This window comes from Ornithorhynchus anatinus, chromosome 2 (assembly GCF_004115215.2).
Source record: "Ornithorhynchus anatinus isolate Pmale09 chromosome 2, mOrnAna1.pri.v4, whole genome shotgun sequence".
Taxonomy (NCBI): Eukaryota; Metazoa; Chordata; class Mammalia; order Monotremata; family Ornithorhynchidae; genus Ornithorhynchus; species Ornithorhynchus anatinus.
The window spans coordinates 153,764,374-153,782,239 of NC_041729.1; the positions used below are offsets into that span (position 1 = coordinate 153,764,374).

Sequence of the window (17,866 nt, forward strand, 5' to 3'; positions counted from 1 at the left end):
GCCAAATTCACGGAATGTAGTAGAGATTATGTTGTTGTTATTCAGCCTGTTCTTCTCAATTCCTCGATAATCAGATCATTATCTATTGAAAATGCAGCTGGTGCTCTTTAGATTTTTCTACAGGTCATAGAATCTCAGTCCTTTATGTCTGTTATAGTCTTAAGCTCTTCCTGTTGGCTGGTCTCCCTTCCAGACGTAGGAAGAAAATTCTGGGAAACATAGTCTATTAGAATCCTGGAAACCCTAGGAAGGAGTGGGTTATACCATTAAAGAATTTTTCTATCCGGCCTTCAGTGCCTAGCCTTAATAGTTCCACACCCAGTGAACTGCTGGTATGGTAAAAAGTGTACTAGATTGCTCACCACTTGCATTTATTAAGGAGAAATAGATTACACCTTCTTAGAGTGTCATTCAGGATGGTGCTTCTAGAGTAAATTCTCTCTATGATTTGTAAAGGCATTTCATGAAATGGTTTCATAGTTATCATTAAAATATTAATTTTAAATAGTACATGAAGGAAATTTATTCTGTCTTATGCCCTGTCATTCCCAAAAGTACATTCTGTCAGATGAGCCCCCATTTTAAAAAAAAACATTGGTGGATAGGCTTGATTTTGTCTTTCTGTTTTATTTTGGGCTGTAAATCTGAAATATGTTCATTTATTTGCCAGTGTTATGTTATAATGCAACAGTATTATTAACAGTGACAACTTCATGGAACATCAGGAGGTAATATATAATTATCCTATTATCATCATAAATCACTTCTTTCTCTTCATATTCAGGTTTGAAATCCACAATTAAATATTTTATTCAACAAGGCTTCCATTTAAAACATCTTGTTTTTTTTGTGTGTTGAGATTTACATATTTTGTTTTGCATCCTCCTAATCACTGAATTACATTCTTGTAAGCATTATGGAGATTAGTAAAGCTCATTCATAGGAATAACTTCTATTGGTTTTTCTTATTCTAAAACCACTGAGCAGACAGAAATCTTTGCTTTCTACCTCAATTTTACTCTCCCAAACAACTTAGTCCAGTGCTCTGTCCATAGCAGCCATCAATATATCAATAGCTATCAATCACGCAATGGTATTTATCGAGTGCTTATTGTGTGCAGAGCATTGAACTAAGCATTTTGGAGAGTTGGTAAAGATGTTCCCTGCCCACAAGGAGCTTACAGTCTCGAGGGGAGATGGATCTTAAATTATGGATACATACTGTAAGGTTATGAACATAAATGATAACTGTGGTGCTTTTTAAGCACTTACTGTGTACTAAAAACTGGGATGAATACAAGCAAATTGGGTTGGACACAGTCTGTTTATATTGTAAGCCTGCTATGGGCAGAGAATGTGTCTGTTATATTGTTGTGTTGTATTCTCCCAAGCACTTACTACAGTGTTCTGCATACAGTAAGCGTTTAATAAATGTGATTGATTAATTGATGTGCTGTGGGGCTGAAGACGAGTGATTATCAAGTGCTTAAAAGGTGTAGATCCTATAGACAATACAGGTGGGAGAGTAGGGGAAATAAGGGCTTTGTTGGGGAAGGCCTCTTGGGGATGTGATAAGTCTTTGAAAGTGGGGAGGGTGGTATGAAGGGGGAGGGATTTCCTAGGTAAAGGAAGGATGTGGGCAAAGGGACAGTGGCAAGATTGATTAGGTAGAGGTACAATGAGTAGGTGGGCATTAGAGAAGAGAAGCATGTGGGCTGGGTAGTAGTAGGAAGTCAGTGAAGTGAGGAAGAAGAGAGTTGATTGAACATTTTAAAATGATTGAAAGGAGCTGCTGTTTGATCCCGAGGTAGGTGGGCAACCACTGGGTATTCTTGACAAGTGGGGAGATGTGGACTGAACATTTTATTTAGAAAAGTGATCTGGGCAGCAGAGTGACATAAGTACTGGAGTGAAGAGAGATGAAAGGCAGGGAGGTCAGCAAGGAGACTGATGCAGTAATCAAAGTGGAGTAGGATAAGAGTTTGGATCAGCATAGTAGCTGTTCAGATGGAGAGGAAAGGGTGAATTTTAGCTACATTGTGAAGGTAGAACCAATAGAATTTGCTGACAGATGTAATATGTGGGTTGAATAAGAGAGATGAGTTGAGGATAATGCCAAGTTTATGGGCTTGTGAGATGCAGGATGGTGGTGGTGTCTATAGTTGATTGCATGAATTTGCTGACCTCTGTATTCAGAGATGCTCCTTCAGTCAGTAGGCTCTTTCCACTAGGTTTCTCATTTCTCAGTGACTTTAAGGTATAAGTAGGGAGGGCCAGTGCACTATATATATATATATATATATATATGTTGAGCTGAAGTCTCCCAGTTCCTAAAATAATTCTCTGATTGTAAGGAGCAGTCACGTTTTTCTGGCAGGATTGGCTAAAAGCCTCACTGCCCCACTATGGCAGAGATTCATTCATTTATTCATTCAATCATATTTATTGAACGTTTACTGTGTGCAGAGCACTGTGCTAAGCACTTGGAAAGTACAGTTCAGCAAGAGACACTCCCTGCCTACAACGGGCTCACGGTCTAGAAGGCTCACAGTCTAAATCACCTATAAGGGGACACCTATAAGTCCCCACCAAAGTCAAGCCACTCAGATTATTTGGGTGGATTTCTCTGTTTACATTCAAGCTCATTCATATTTTAATATGGAGAATTTGCGATGTTGAAATTTCACCCCCCTTCCAGGGATGCAGTGAGGAATACCAATGTGATTATCCAGTGGGCTCTAATATTCTCTCAGATCAGCGCTCTGCAAGATCTTGCTGCTACTGCCAATGAAATAGAAATGCAAAGAATATTTATGCATGGTTCTTCAGACCAGTAAAATAGGATACAACCTGAAAACTAAGAGAACAGGTTAACCAAATTGACACCAGCTGGAGAAGACTTTGAACCTTCTCTGAAAATACAAAGTGCTGAGTTTTGGAAAGTCATGAGTGTGTTAATGAGGATGTTAGATGATCCCCATGCTGCTGTGTTAAAATTACAGGACACAAAACTAAAATGTAACATGTCTGCTTATTTTTTAGTGGTAGAAGAACTGGAACAGATTATTGTCGCCAACAGTGGAGCAGTGCAAGATCACCAGTGTTTTCGTACTCCAGAGTGGGTGGGTATCACTCCATCTTATCTAACCATTACTTATCTAAAGATTTTCTATGAGGGAGAAGTATATAATAACAGTCTCTGTTGGACCTCGGAATGGCACGGAATCAGGTGCCTGGGTAGATACCACTGGACTTCCATTACTACAGTATTATCAGTAATGAGTCACAGATCTGTAAAAAGTTTGGTTTTTCATGCTGCTGCTTCTGGAAATGATTAATGTCACCTGTGAAAGACTTAAAGACCCAGCAGTTTTAGTAGGGAAATGGAATCAAAATGTGTGTGTGTGTGTGTTAATTTTGCAAACCTGCCAATGATGCTTTTAGGATGATCCATCGTCATATATTTATACTATTAAGAACTCTGGGGAAAAATAGTAAAGATTTCAAGTAATTGTGGGAATTGCTAAGTGCTTATATGCCAAGAGCTGTAATAAGCATTGGGAAAGAGAAAGCAGAGTGGAAAGAGAAAGAGAGCTAAGTCACTTAACTTTTCTGTGCCTCAGTTACCTCATCTGTAAAATGGGGATTAAGGCTATGAGCCCAATATGAGAAGTGAATCGTGTCCAACCTGATTATCTCATATCTACCCCAGCACTTAGTACAGTGTCTAACTTAACAAATACCATTAAAAAAATACAAGATCATCAGGTTGGACACTCAACGCTTAGAACAGTGCTTGGCACATAGTAAGTGCTTAACAAATATCATCATTATTATTTTGTGTGTCTCATGGTCATCACAGCATCGTGGCTCAGTGGAAAGAGCACGGGCTTTGGAGTCAGGGCTCATGAGTTCGAATCCCAGCTCTGCCACTTGGGTGTGTGACTGTGGGCAAGTCACTTAACTTCTCTGTGACTCAGTTCCCTCATCTGTAAAATGGGGATTAAGACTGTGAACCCCACGTGGGACAACCTGATTCCCCTATGTCTACCCCAGCGCTTAGAACAGTGCTCGGCACATAGTAAGCGCTTAACAAATACCAACATTATTATTATTATTATTATTATTATTTGTTAAGCACTTACTGTGTGCAGAGCACTGTTCTAAGTGCTGGGGTAGATACAGGGTAATCAGGTTGTCCCACGTGAGGCTCACAGTTAATCCCCATTTTACAGATGAGGTAACTGAGTCACAGAGAAGTTAAGTAACTTGCCCACAGTCACACAGCTGACAAGGGGCAGAGCCGGGAGTCAAACCCATGACCCCTGACTCAGAAGCCCAGGCTCTTTCCACTGAGCCACGCTAAAGCCTCATTTTACAGATGATGAAATTGAGGCACAGAGAAGTAGAGAGACTTGTCCGAGGTCACACAGTGGGCAAGGAGTCAAGCTGAGATTAGAATTGCAGTCTCCTGTATCCCCAGGCCCATGCTCTGTCCCTTAAGCTTCACAAGGTCCCTGCCTCAAAGACTGCAGGGTCTGTGGCGAGGGGCTGGTGCCCTTTTCTTTATACTGAGCTCAAGTCCCCCAGTCCCTGGAGTTATTTTCTGGTTTAAAGGAGCAATAACTCTTTCAAACTATTATGGGAATGATTAAATACACTGCAGGTCCATGTTCACCACCTGTAGACATCAGTTCCATGGGGCTGAAAGAGCATCGTCCTCCTCTGGAAACACCTTACTATGAGGGAATAACTTCAGGCAAGAGAAGCAGTATGCCCTAGTGGCAAGATCATGGACCTGGGAGTCAGAAGACCTGGGTTCTAATCCTGACTCTGCCACGTGTCTGCTGGGCCATCTTGGGCAAATCACTTAACTACTCAGTGCCTCAGTTACTTCATCTGTAATAATAATAATGATGGTATTGCCATATTTTTTTCCATTTGGGACATTTTGAATTTCCAGCCCAGTCCCCATTTTACAGATGAGGAAACTGAGGCACAAAGAAGGTAAGGGACTTGCCCAAAGTCACACAGATGACAAGTGATAGAGCTGGGATTTGAACCCACGAACTCTGACTCCCAAGCCCATGCTCTTGCCACTAAACCACACTGCTTCTCATAAAATGGGGACTAAATTCTAGTACCTTCTACTTACACTGGGGCCCCAGGTGGGACAGGGACTGTGTCCAACCTTATTAACTGTCTCTACCCCAGCACTTAGAATGGTGCCTGGCACATAGTAAGCACTTATTATAGTCTTTATAATTATCAGATGAATTAGGTTTGTGATCTTTTGGTCTTCCTTAAAAAAAAAAAAATGAAAATTTTCAGTGGCCTCTTCATTCTGTGGTGAAATTTATTTCAAAATTCAGTAGCCTCTTTTAGAGGAAGAAAATGGTTGACTGAAGCACCCAGCACACTGGAGCACCAGATGTGTTGTGACAGCCTGCCAGTCACCTCCAGGATACCCCATCTCTGACCCCTGATCCAAATTGCCACCTGACACATGCCATGCTAAAAATCTTTTTTTCAGTGCATGAAATAAATGTTATGGATGAGTGTCATCCCAGTAAGTGGGAGACCTTGATCTTATTTCTGATAAAAACAGAAAGTTTTCATTTTGTGCATTCCATCTCCTCACCAATAATTGATTCTAAGCCAACAAAGAAAATAGACAGTGTTCTGTAGTGAAGAAATTCTATAAATAATGTCACTTTCTTTCAAAGTTGAGGCCCTTGTAGGGTGCTAGCAAATTGCCTACAGTGAAAACCACTTGGATATAATAGAATGACACAGATTTCAATGTCTTCCCTCCAATATTCAGTGATGTTTCAGAATAGGAAGAGTGGTTAATGCTCAATAAATCTGTGCAAATAGCACAGTATTTTTTTTTCTAAGTCCAATACCTAGTGTAGAATAGTAGTTCTTACACAAAATTTACCTTAATCTGCTCTTGGGCTATAGGACCACTGTTTCGTTTAGTTTTGTTTTCCCCTTTCTTCCAGTTTCTGTGCCCCTTTCTGTGTGTGGAAGCTATTAAGTTTCTTCTTGCATATCTATTATAAGAACCAGATATTAAGGCTTTAAAGTACCCAACACATAGAGGAAACAGAGATTAAAAATGCCTTGGGAGGAAGAGACACTGAGTTAAGTAACAATCTGTGAAGACAGCAGGTAAGGTGGAGCTGGATGGTAGCGAGCTTGGAAACTGATCATGAGGAGTTTTTGTTTATGATCTTATCCCTACCAAAAAAAAAAAACCCACTGAATCTTTCTCTCCCTCTCTTGCTCTCTCTCTTCCTCTCAATTTTCAATTTCCGAATTTCTGAATGTAGATGAACTCATAGTGGATGGTATTGATGTCTCAGAGAGACTAGGATCCAATTTATTCATTTACCTGAGCTTTTGGGAGACCCATCGTTTTTCTTTCTTTCTGCTTGTTGCCATAATTTTTTCCATTTGAGACATTTTGAATTTCCAGCCCAGTATTTCAGTCAGTGGATTGAAAGGAAATCAGACTACCCTGAGGGAGAGTCTGGCTTTTTTTAAATTATTTTTTTGTGGGGGGTCTGCCAAATTGTCCTTACCTCTTGTGTGGTTGATGCCTACAGTCTTACTACATTCAGGAAGAAATCCAAGTTTTGCTTAAACTCTCTGAATAATATTTGGCACGCTCATCCTCAAAGCACTTTTGTCATAGAGAGAGCAGATTAGCCAAGAGGTTTATGCTGTTTATAAATGCTCCCAGAACTGCTCTGAGCACCTGTGTAGTTTACCACCACTGCTAATCTCCATGGTAAAAGCAAACAGGAGGATAAGGAGAGTGCATTGAGGATAGGGTCCTCTGGAGGATCAGGCAGTACATTCAAAGAAAGTCTGTCCCTACACATGGAAGATCGGAGCATCAAGGAAAACAAGTGGAAAGAGCATGAGAGAGTGGAGTGGGGAAATGACAGTGGGAAATCAGGTAAGACATTCTCACTTATTCTAAGCAGAAATGGGGCAGAGTAGGGGGAACCAAGGTAAAAAAAAGGAAACAGAACACCAAGAGCAATAAAAAACAGGAAAGGCATGTAGAAAAACAGAAGAAAAGGGAGAAATGAGTCCTCTACAAATTGTCAACTGTTGGGCTCTTCACAGTCTGATATTTTGAAAGATCCAAATTATTTCATCTTCTGAGTAACAGAGAAATGAACTGCTGCAACATAAACCTTTGACTCCAGTTATAGTTTGGAAACTGCTGTTGTTTATGCCACTCAATCCTAGCAAAAATCCATTTGTTCATTTTTGCTAAATTTATACCTTGTTTGTAGGTTAGTGTAGAACAGTGTTCAGCACTTAAGAACAGTGCTTGGCACATAGTAAGCGCTTAACACATACCATGATTTTTGTGTGTGTGTGTGTGTGTGTGTGTGTGTGTTTTGCAGAGAACAATAAGTAAGCTCTTCATCATTGAAATAGTTTAGGTCATTCACATTTCTGTTGCCATTGTTTTTTTCTTTATTACTTGAACAAGTATTGGAGAAAGCAACACAATGGCATTATCCCATAATCGAAAGATCAATGTTCTAATCTTTCAAAAAAAACAACATGTCCAACCATAATGAATGTATTTGCTCTTAGTAGTTTGAATTGGAATTGAAGGTCTATTACAGAACCTTCATTGGTTGTGATCTTGACTCAGATAATCTTGGAGAGAAGTTGATGATTGCTTTTGCATCATGCTTCATGAAATTTTTAGCATTTCAGTCTTTGAATGCCGACTGACAACCATGTCGACCTGTGGTCAGAACTTTTCAAAAATTGTTCCATGTAGAAATTATCCAAGTTTATTCTCCAGTGGTGACACCAGCAGGAAATCCATAAGATTCTCCAGGAGGCAACTGGGAAGTTGCTGTGCCCGATGTAGGACATTTGATGCATTAAAGCTCAGTGTCCGGGCTAGCAGATGTCCAAGGACCACCCTTGGGTCCTTCAAGACTGGATCGATTCCTAGTAAGTCCGAGGGGTTTGCCTCTTCAGAGGCTTGGAGAGAAGTGATCAGTTAATCAATCATATTAATTAAGTGCTTGCTCTGTGGAGAGCACTGTAATGAATGCTTGGGAGAGCACAATATAACAGATCAATAGATGTGCTCCCTGCCTAGAGGAGCTAACAATGTCGGGGACCTCAGGTGTATGGTTGTGGGGAGGGGAGAGAGAGAAGATTCAAGGGACTTTTTTATATTAGGAGGGGAAGGATTAAATCCCCCAGGGGTTTCCCAAAGGACAGGGTCTGCCCCAGAGACAGAGATCCCTGGGCAGAGCCAAAGCTGATCCTATCTCTCTTGTCCTGTGGACTGGGGAATTTGGATCCAGACTAGTCATCCCAAAGTCACATCCTTCGGCAGAGCCAAAGCTGATCCTATCAATAATAATAATAATTATGGTATTTAAGTGGTTACTATGTGCTGGGCACTGTACTAAGCTCTTGGGTGGATACAAGCAAATCAGGTTGGACACGGTCCCTGTCCCACATAGGGCTCACAGTCTCAATCCCCATTTTAGAGATGAGGTAACAGGCACAGAGAAGAAAAGTGACTTGCCCAAGGTCACAGAGCAGACAAGTGGAGGAGACAGGATTAGAAACCATGACCTTCTGACTCCCAGGCCCGTGCTCTATCCACTATTCCATGCTGCTTTTCTATCTCTCTTGTACTGTGAACTGGGAAATCTGGATCCAGACTGGTCACCCCAAGGTCACCTCAGTGCACGCCCACACCCTCAGGGCTGGGCCAGAAACAAAATTATCCTCAGAAAGTGTTGGGGGAATATGGTGAAATGGTCCTTTCAGCTAGACTGTACCCTTAAAAAGAGAGGGTAGAGTTGTTAAACCAGGAGGCTTTACAGGCTTTTACGTGAACAGGCAAAGAGACCCACAAAAGTGGGGGAAAATAGTCATTTTCTTTCAAATAATAATGAACTTAGGTTGCAGTACTCTTTCACAGAGTACCATCTTGAATTAACATTAATAATGATGATAGTAATAACAATCCTGAATTTATAAAACACTTTCACTTTCTCAAAGTACATCCACATGAATTATCTTATTTTACCTGCAGCTGTCAGTTCCTAAATGAGGGAGTATTTTATTACTGTCTGTCATCTCATCATAGTAAGGAACTCACAAATATAGTATTTGGAAGCATCGTATGATAATTGGGAGATATCAGAATGTAAACAGAATCATCCAGAAGCATCAACCACTGTCACCGATGACCTAGTAATAACTAACTGTGAAATAACTAATACTTCTAGTTCTCAAACCTGCCAATTATCCTGGCAATTTTCTCATAAAACATTTTGCCCTTGTAAAATGTCATAAGATAGGAAATAATGATCACATGAATGCAGCTAATGAATGCAGCTGGGTTGTTCATTTAATTGCCTCCATTTTTTATCTCCACTTCCACCCATTATTATAGTAGTCCCCAAAAGGGAAATGATTGCTCAGATGACCTTGAACGCGGGGTTGATGTCTACTGACCCTGTTGTATTGCTTGTTATGGTCAGGGAATGTATCTGTTTATTGTTATACTCTCCCTGGTGCTTAATACAGTGTTCTGCACACAGTGAGCACTTGAAAAAATGATCTACTGACTGTGCTCTCTCAAGAGTATAGTACAGGGCTCTGTACACAGTAAGTGCTCAATAATGCCACTGAATGTTTGTGTCCAACCCGATTTGCTTGTATCTACTCCACTGCTTAGTACAGTGCCTGGCATATAGTCAGCATTTAACAAATACCATAATTATCATTATTATTATTATCAGAGGTATAGTAGTTGGGTCTCATACAGGTATGTAGAAAATCAGAGATTGTTGGCTCCATGGCCGTCACTAGAGACTGCCATTGAGTTCACTTCAAACCACCTTGAGGAGTCACTCTCTCTACTCTGCCTTGCCTGGAGCCAAGGGAAGCAGCCAACAGTAATAGAAATCCTAGACCCAGGCTGGAGCCGAGGTATTCATTCATTCATTCATTCATTCATTCTGTCATATTTATTGAGCGCTTACTGTGTGCAGAGCTCTGTACTAAATGCTTGGGAAGTACAATTCAGCAACAAATAGAGACAATCCCTGCCCACAATGGGCTCACAGTCTAGAAGGAGGAAGACAGAGATCAAAATAAGTAAACAGGCATCAATAACGTCATTATAAATAAATAGAATTATAGATATATTGTTATTACTAGGTCATCGGTGACAGTGGTTGATGCTTCTGGATGATTCTGTTTACATTCTGATATCTCCCAATTATCATACGATGCTTCCAAATACTATATTTGTGAGTTCCTTACTATGATGAGATGACAGACAGTAATAAATAGATAGACTGTTGGAGTTCCTCAAGGGTCAGTTCTTGGCCCTCTTCTGTTCTCCATTTACACTCACTCCCTCGGTGAACTCATCCGCTCTCACGGCTTTGACTACCATCTCTACGCAGATGACACGCAGATCTACATCTCCGCCCCTGTCCTCTCCCCCTCCCTTCAGGCTCGCATCTCCTCCTGCCTCCGGGACGTCTCCACCTGGATGTCTGCCCGCCACCTAAAACTCAACATGAGCAAGACTGAGCTCCTCATCTTCCCTCCCAAGCCCGGTCCGCTCCCAGACTTCTCCATCACCGTGGATGGCACGACCATCCTTCCCGTCCCGCAGGCCCGCAATCTCGGTGTCATCCTTGACTCGTCCCTCTCGTTCACCCCACACATCCTATCCGTTACCAAGACCTGCCGGTTTCACCTCTACAATATCGCCCAAGATCCGCCCTTTCCTCTCCACCCAAACGGCTACCTTACTATTACGGGCTCTCGTTATATCCCGGCTAGACTACTGTGTCAGCCTTCTCTCTGACCTCCCTTCCTCCTCTCTCGCCCCGCTCCGGTCTATTCTTCACTCCGCTGCCCGGCTCATCTTCCTGCAGAAACGATCTGGGCATGTCACTCCCCTTCTTAAACAACTCCAGTGGTTGCCTATCGACCTCCGCTCCAAACAAAAACTCCTCACTCTAGGCTTCAAGGCTCTCCATCACCTTGCCCCTTCCTACCTCTCCTCCCTTCTCTCTTTCTACCGCCCACCCCGCACGCTCCGCTCCTCTGCCGCCCACCTCCTCGCCGTCCCTCGGTCTCGACTATCCCGCCGTCGACCCCTGGGTCACGTCCTCCCGCGGTCCTGGAACGCCCTCCCTCCTCACCTCCGCCAAACTGATTCTCTTTCCCTCTTCAAAACCTTACTTAAAAATCACCTCCTCCAAGAGGCCTTCCCAGACTGAGCTCCTCTTCCCCCTCTACTCCCTCTGCCATCCCCCCTTTACCTCTCCGCAGCTAAAGCCTCATTTTCCCCTTTTCCCTCTGCTCCTCCACCTCTCCCTTCCCATCCCCACAGCACTGTACCCGTCCGCTCAACTGTATATATTTTCGTTACCCTATTTATTTTGTTAATGAATTGTACATCGCCTTGATTCTATTTAGTTGCCATTGTTTTTACGAGATGTTCTTCCCCTTGACGCTGTTTAGTGCCATTGTTCTTGTCTGTCCGTCTCCCCCGATTAGACTGTAAGCCCGTCAAACGGCAGGGACTGTCTCTATCTGTTGCCGACTTGTTCATCCCAAGCGCTTAGTACAGTGCTCTGCACATAGTAAGCGCTCAATAAATACTATTGAATGAATATATATATGCATCATTAATAGAAAAATAAATAGAATTGTAAGTATAAATATGTACATATATATTCAAGTGTTGTGTGGCTGGGAGGCGGGGGAAGAGCAAAGGAAGTGAGTCAGGGCAAAGGGGAGGAGAGGGGGAGCAGAGGAAAAGGGGGGCTTATTGTGGGAAGGCCTCCTGGAGAAAGTGAGCTTTGAGCTTTGAAGGGGGGAAGAGAGCTAGTTTTGCGGATTTGAGGAGGGAGGGCGTTCCAGGCCAGATGTAGGACACGGGCCAGGAGTCAATGGCAGGACAGGCAGGAACGAGGCAGAGTGAGGAGGTTAGCACCAAAGAAGCGGAGTATGTAGTCTGGGCTGTAGAAGAAGAGAAGGAAGGTCAGGTGAGGCAAGGTGATGGAGAACTTTGAAGCCTATAATGAGGAAATTTTTGTAAAATCACACTTACTCTAAGAGGCTTCATTTCCCCTACTCCCTCTCCCTTCTGCTTCACCCTTAATCATCAATGTTGTATTATACTCTCCTAAGCATTTAGTACAATGTCTTGCACATGGTAGGTGCTCAATAAATGTGATTGATTGATTGAACGTGGTAGGCTCATTCCCTGCCCATAACAAGTTTACAGTCTAGAGTGGGAACAGATGTTAAAATAAATAATATAAATAAATAGAAAATGATGTATATTTTATGTTTATATTATACCATTATATATTACTATTATATAAACAATATAAGTAAATATATATTAATGTGATTATATGATGAATCATATAAATATGATTGCAATGCATAATTTATATTTTATCATTTGACATGAACATAAGTGCTTTGGGACTGATGGTGGGGTGAGTATTAAATGTCCAAAAATTCAAGGGCTCTTGCCCTTGGATTTATACCCTTTATTCACCCCACCTTCAGCCCCACGGCACTTATGTGCATATCCATAATTTACTTTCATGTATGTCTCCCCCTAAAGATTGTAAGCTCCTTGTGAGCAGGGAATGTGTCTCCCAATTTCCTTCTATTGTACTCTCCCAACTGTTCTGCATGCAGCAAGCACTCACTAAATACTACTGATAATAATAATAATAATAGTGGCATTTGTTAAGTGCTTACTGTGTGCCACACACTGTTCTAAGGCACTAGGGTAGATACAAGGCAATCAGGTTGGACATAGTCCCTGTCCCACCTGGGGCTCACAATCTCATTCCCCATTTTATGGATGAGGGAACTGAGGCCCAGAGAAGTGAAGTGACTTGCTCGAGGTCACACGGCAAACGAGTGTTGGAGCTGGTATTAGCTTCCCTAGGCCCCAGTGTAGTGTGACCTCCCAGCCCTACACTACCCCAGCCGCAGCATCAAATCAGCTCTAGGCAACCTGTAAACATATCTCGGTTGCCTCTTTCTGTCCTGCCCACCGTCACATTGACTCTACAATGTCATGTGACTTCCTGGCCTAAGTAAGCTCACAGGGAGGTCATTCCCAATTTCCACCCTGGATGTGGTAACTTCTCAGCAGTGTGCTTTCTAGAGAATGGAGCTGTCAGAATTCATTTGACAGAATAAGAAAGAGGAAAAACAGTCAGCCCATTTATGGACCAGCATATGATGTCATCAACAGTTGACCTAGGGCTCGGTTTTTATCACCAAACACTGAGAGCTGTACGATAACAATGACCAGAACCATCTCAATTAAAGCCTCTACAAGGAAGAGAATTACATTAAAGCTGAAAGTCCATCTTTAAGCAGCCTAACTGGGCCATGACCTTAAGCTACCTTAGTGCATCAAGTGGCAAAGAAATTTCAAGAGTAGACAAGGCTCTGTGGAGATGTGCAAGCTGTAGTCCTAAAATAGTGAAAATTAGAAAGAAAGTGGAGGTCAATGGGAATTTGGTTATAGATGCTTTACTCCTCCTCCCTAGATTTCTGACATTTTATTAAGTGCAGGAAAGATTTCAAGCACAATCTGAAATCCTGTGAATTTTACATGTCATTTTTAATGTCAATATGTCTTATTTTAACATAATCACAAAAAATAGCATTTTATACTGGGAGCTACAAAAATATTTTTGCAGACTGCCTTTGGAAAGATACTGTAAACATGTTTTTATCCCTCAAATGTCTTCTGCAAAAGAGAAATATATTTTCAATGCTTTTCTTAGTCACTTTTTGAAAGAGAGATTAATACAGAGTGGGGAAAAAAACACCAAAAAAGATCTTCCTTAATTATAATGTGCAAACTACTAATAGAGAATTTATAGGATATGAGTGTGGATTAGACTATATCAAGCCAGGACCTATTAAAATCTGGGAGCAAAATGTGATTGTCAAAATTCAGTAAAAATAAAAGTATATGACAAGATTTTTAACAGATTCTTTGTTAATGCTAAACGTGTGGCAAAAAATTCTTATGTTTTCTCAATACTGAATATGCTCCAAATTAAAAAAGAACAACAACCTAGTAATGAAAATAGTTAATAGTGGTATTTGTTACATGCTTCCTACGTGCCAAGCATTGTATTCTTATGCACTAGGATAGCTCCAGGATAATCAGGGTGGAACTCCTAGTGGTCAGGGAATGTGTCTGCCAACTCTGTTGTACTTTTCAAAGCACTTAGTACAGTGCTCAATAAATGCCATCAATTGCTTGGCACAGCCCCTGTCCTACATGAGGTTCACAGTCCCATGTGAGGGAGGGAGGGAGGACAGATATTAAATCTCCATTTTACAGATGAGGAAACTGAGGCCCAGAGAAGTTAAGTGACTTGCCCAAAGTCACATAGCAGGAATGTGACAGAGCTAAGACTAGAACTCAGCTCCCTCGACTCCTAGCCTGTGATCTTTCCACTGAGTCATGCTACTTTCCCAGCTTTGCTGACAACAGAGGACAGTGCCCTGTCAAGGAGCTTAAAATCTGCAGGGGGAGACAGACATTAAAATAGATTAGAAATAGGAGAAATGATATAATAATCATCAGCAGATGGCCAAGTGGAAAGAATATGGGCCTGAGAGTCATAAAACCCAAATTCTAGTCCCAGGTCATCACTTGCCTGTTGAGTGACCCTTGGCAAGTTACATACTTTTTCTGTGCCTCAGTTTCCTCACCTGTAAAATGGAGATCAAATGCTGTTCTCACTCCCTCTTAGACTCTGAGCCCCATATAAGACAGTTACTGGGTCTGATCTGATAATCTCGTACCTACTTGAGCGCTTGACACCCAGAAAATGTTTAATAAATTGCCATCAAAGTCATTATTGTTACCATCTTCCTAACCCATTCCAGGTGAACTCATTCTCTCCCAGTAAATTCCATTCAATATGCCTTATGGTTAGTTTTATCCATCATTGCCTTTGCCCAAATACTACAAATTCCAAAGAAGTCAGAAATAGTTCTTTCTAATATTTTCATTCTTTCCTCTTCACTCAGTCTTCTTGACTTGTGTTAAACCATTTTTGTCACTGTCAGTAAGTGCCAAAAGCCTTTGAGTCTTTCACCGTAGAGGAGGAAGACACCAAGAGCAGACAATTATAAAACAAAGAGCAGTGGAGATGAGCTGATTTAGACTAGCAGCACATTTGGTCGTTTGTGCAAACATCCTAAGGCATAAGCATCTGACTTCTGGCCTTTCAGGGAGCAGCCCAGAGGTTATCACAATCATAGACGGGAGCCTGAGAATGAGAAGAATTACTCCCTTAACCAATCCCAATGCAAGATTCAGACTGTAGCTGCAAACACGTTCACTGAGTGGATGTGAAAACACCATTTCCAAACTCAGCCTGCACACTTAACTCCAAAAATATTAGCCTTCTCATTGTACCTCCATCATGTCTATCTCTCCGCCTACCTCTCACCCACATCCTGGCTCTGATCCAGAAAACCCTCCCTCTTCATATTCAGTGGACAATTTACTTTCCCCAACTTCAAAGTCTTATTGAAGATACATCTCCTCAAAGAGTCCTTTCCTAACTAAGCCCTTCTTTCCTCTTCTCCCACTTCCGTCTGCGTCATCCTGACTTGCAGCCTTCATTCTTCCCCCCTCCCAGTTCCACAGCACTTAAGTCCATATCTGAAGTTTTATTTATTTTTATTAATGTCTGTCTCCCCCTCTAGGCTGTATACTTGTGGTGGGTAAGGAATGTGTGTGTTATACTGTTATATCATTCTCTCCCAAGTGCTTAGCACAGAGCTCTGCCCACAGTAAATGCTCAGTAAATACAATTGATGGACTGACTGACAGGATAAGATTTCCTCCCTTAACCAGTTTCAATGTGAGATTCTGACTGTAGCTGCAGACATGTTCACTGAGTGAATAAGAAAGCATCATTTTCAAAGCAGGATAAGTTTAAAACTGTACTAAACCCCTTAACTTCTTGCTATTAAAATTTCATTTTTTAGAATTACCATGGTAGGACCATGTTCATATCCTGAGATGACCGTAGTATGTGGTTTTAAACCTTAAAAGGAAACGCTTTCATTTTATTACCCCCGATTTCCTGGTATGGATTACAAAGAAATCCTAGCCGAAATTAGTTACTGAAATATTTGGCCTTCCCCTTCTGTTCACCAAAGTGCTTGTTTGAAAACACTAATCAAAGGGAGAAAAAACACTGTGTTTTATAGGAGAAAATGCATATGTCATATCAAGAGGTATTTCTATGTCCTGTGGCCTTAGGTCTAAAAAAAGAAAGATTTGCTATTTCTATAAGCAGATTTAGTGAAATGCTCACCTATTGTGGAAATGTAATTTTTACATCAGATACTAAGTCATTTTCTTAAGGGATTTTTACACTTTATCACAGATGGCGAAGTTTTTCCTGCCAAATAATAGTGGGATACCTAGCAAATAGGTTCGCAGATAGGGTTATTGTAGTTAATGCTAAGTGAAACTTTAATGGTATTTTCTCAAGTGGATGGGAAACATGACAGGAAATCAGTCTACTAGGTAGTGTTCATTGTCTAAATTTAGCAACAGCTCATTTAAGAGTCTGTGTTTGATACAGCAGATCAACAGGCACCCCTCGTTTCCTGAACCCAGTGGGTACTTGGTGTCCTGGTATTTTTCTCCCCTCCTTGTCATAAAAACAAATTGGTTCACTCAGACAAAAATAAAAAGTAGGCCCTCTCTGTGTACATTCTGGAGGGTTAATGGCCATTTTTTTCTCTGACTCATGCTTACTAATAATTTCTATGCTAAAAGCCCAAATCACAAACAGACATCTATGATGAGAGTGAATTAGTGGCTAGTATGAGTCAGAGGAAAAGCTATTCTCTCCCTGAAAGTTGGATGGTGTTATATCTCACATCCTTTCACTTCTAAAGAAATATTAGGACTCACTTGCAGAAGTTTATATAACTATGAGGAAGTCCATATAGGAAGCACCATATTTCCTAAGACATGTCTCCTGTATCAACACATTTGGATGCCAGTTTCTGGCAAATGACCAACTTTAAGAATCTAATTTACTTCTCATCATCGTCATTATCATCATCATCAATTGTATTTATTGAGTGCATACTATGTGAAGAGCACTGTACTAAGTGCTTGGGAGAGTAGAGTACAATGGAATTGATAGACACTTCTCATGTTCACAATAAACTTACAGGCTAAAGGGGAAGCAGACAGAACTAAATCATTTGTAATGGATAATTTATAGATGTGTAAATAAGTGCTGTGGGGTTGTGGGTGGAGTGAATATTAACTGTCCAAAGGTCACAGATGCAAGTGCATAAATAACAGAGAAGGGAGCTGAGAAAAAGAGGGCTTAATTAGGGAAGGCCTCTTGGAGGAGATATGAACTTAATAAGACTTTGAAGGTAAGGAAGAGTGTTGGTCTGGCAAATATGAAGGGGAAGGAAGTTCCAGGCTAGGGGGAGGACGTGGGAAAGGTGTCAGTGGCAAGATAGACAAGTTTGTGGCACAGTGGGTAAGCTGGCATTAGAGGAACAAAGTGTGTGGGCTGGACTATAGTAGGAGATCAGTGAGGTCAGGTAGGAGGGGGTGAGCTGATTGAGTGCTTTAAGTCAATGGTAAGGAGTTTTGTTCGATGCAGAGGTACATGAGCAACCATTGGAGGTTCTTAAGGAGTGAGGAGACATGGACTGAATGTTTTTTTAGAAAAATAATTCTGTCAGTAGAGAGAAGTATGGACTGGAGTTGGGGTTGACA

At 41.4% G+C, this 17,866-nt stretch overlaps 1 protein-coding gene across 2 annotated transcripts in view; it reads left to right on the top strand.

Moving 5' to 3' along the window:
- Positions 1-17,866, top strand: part of ANO6 (anoctamin 6) — a 230,809-nt gene that overhangs the window by 62,044 nt on the left and 150,899 nt on the right. For both annotated transcript variants that reach the window (XM_029058181.2, XM_029058182.2), the window contains exon 2: positions 3,043-3,122. In XM_029058181.2, coding sequence (XP_028914014.1) covers positions 3,043-3,122 — 80 coding nt within the window. The remainder of the gene's footprint in view (positions 1-3,042; positions 3,123-17,866) is intronic.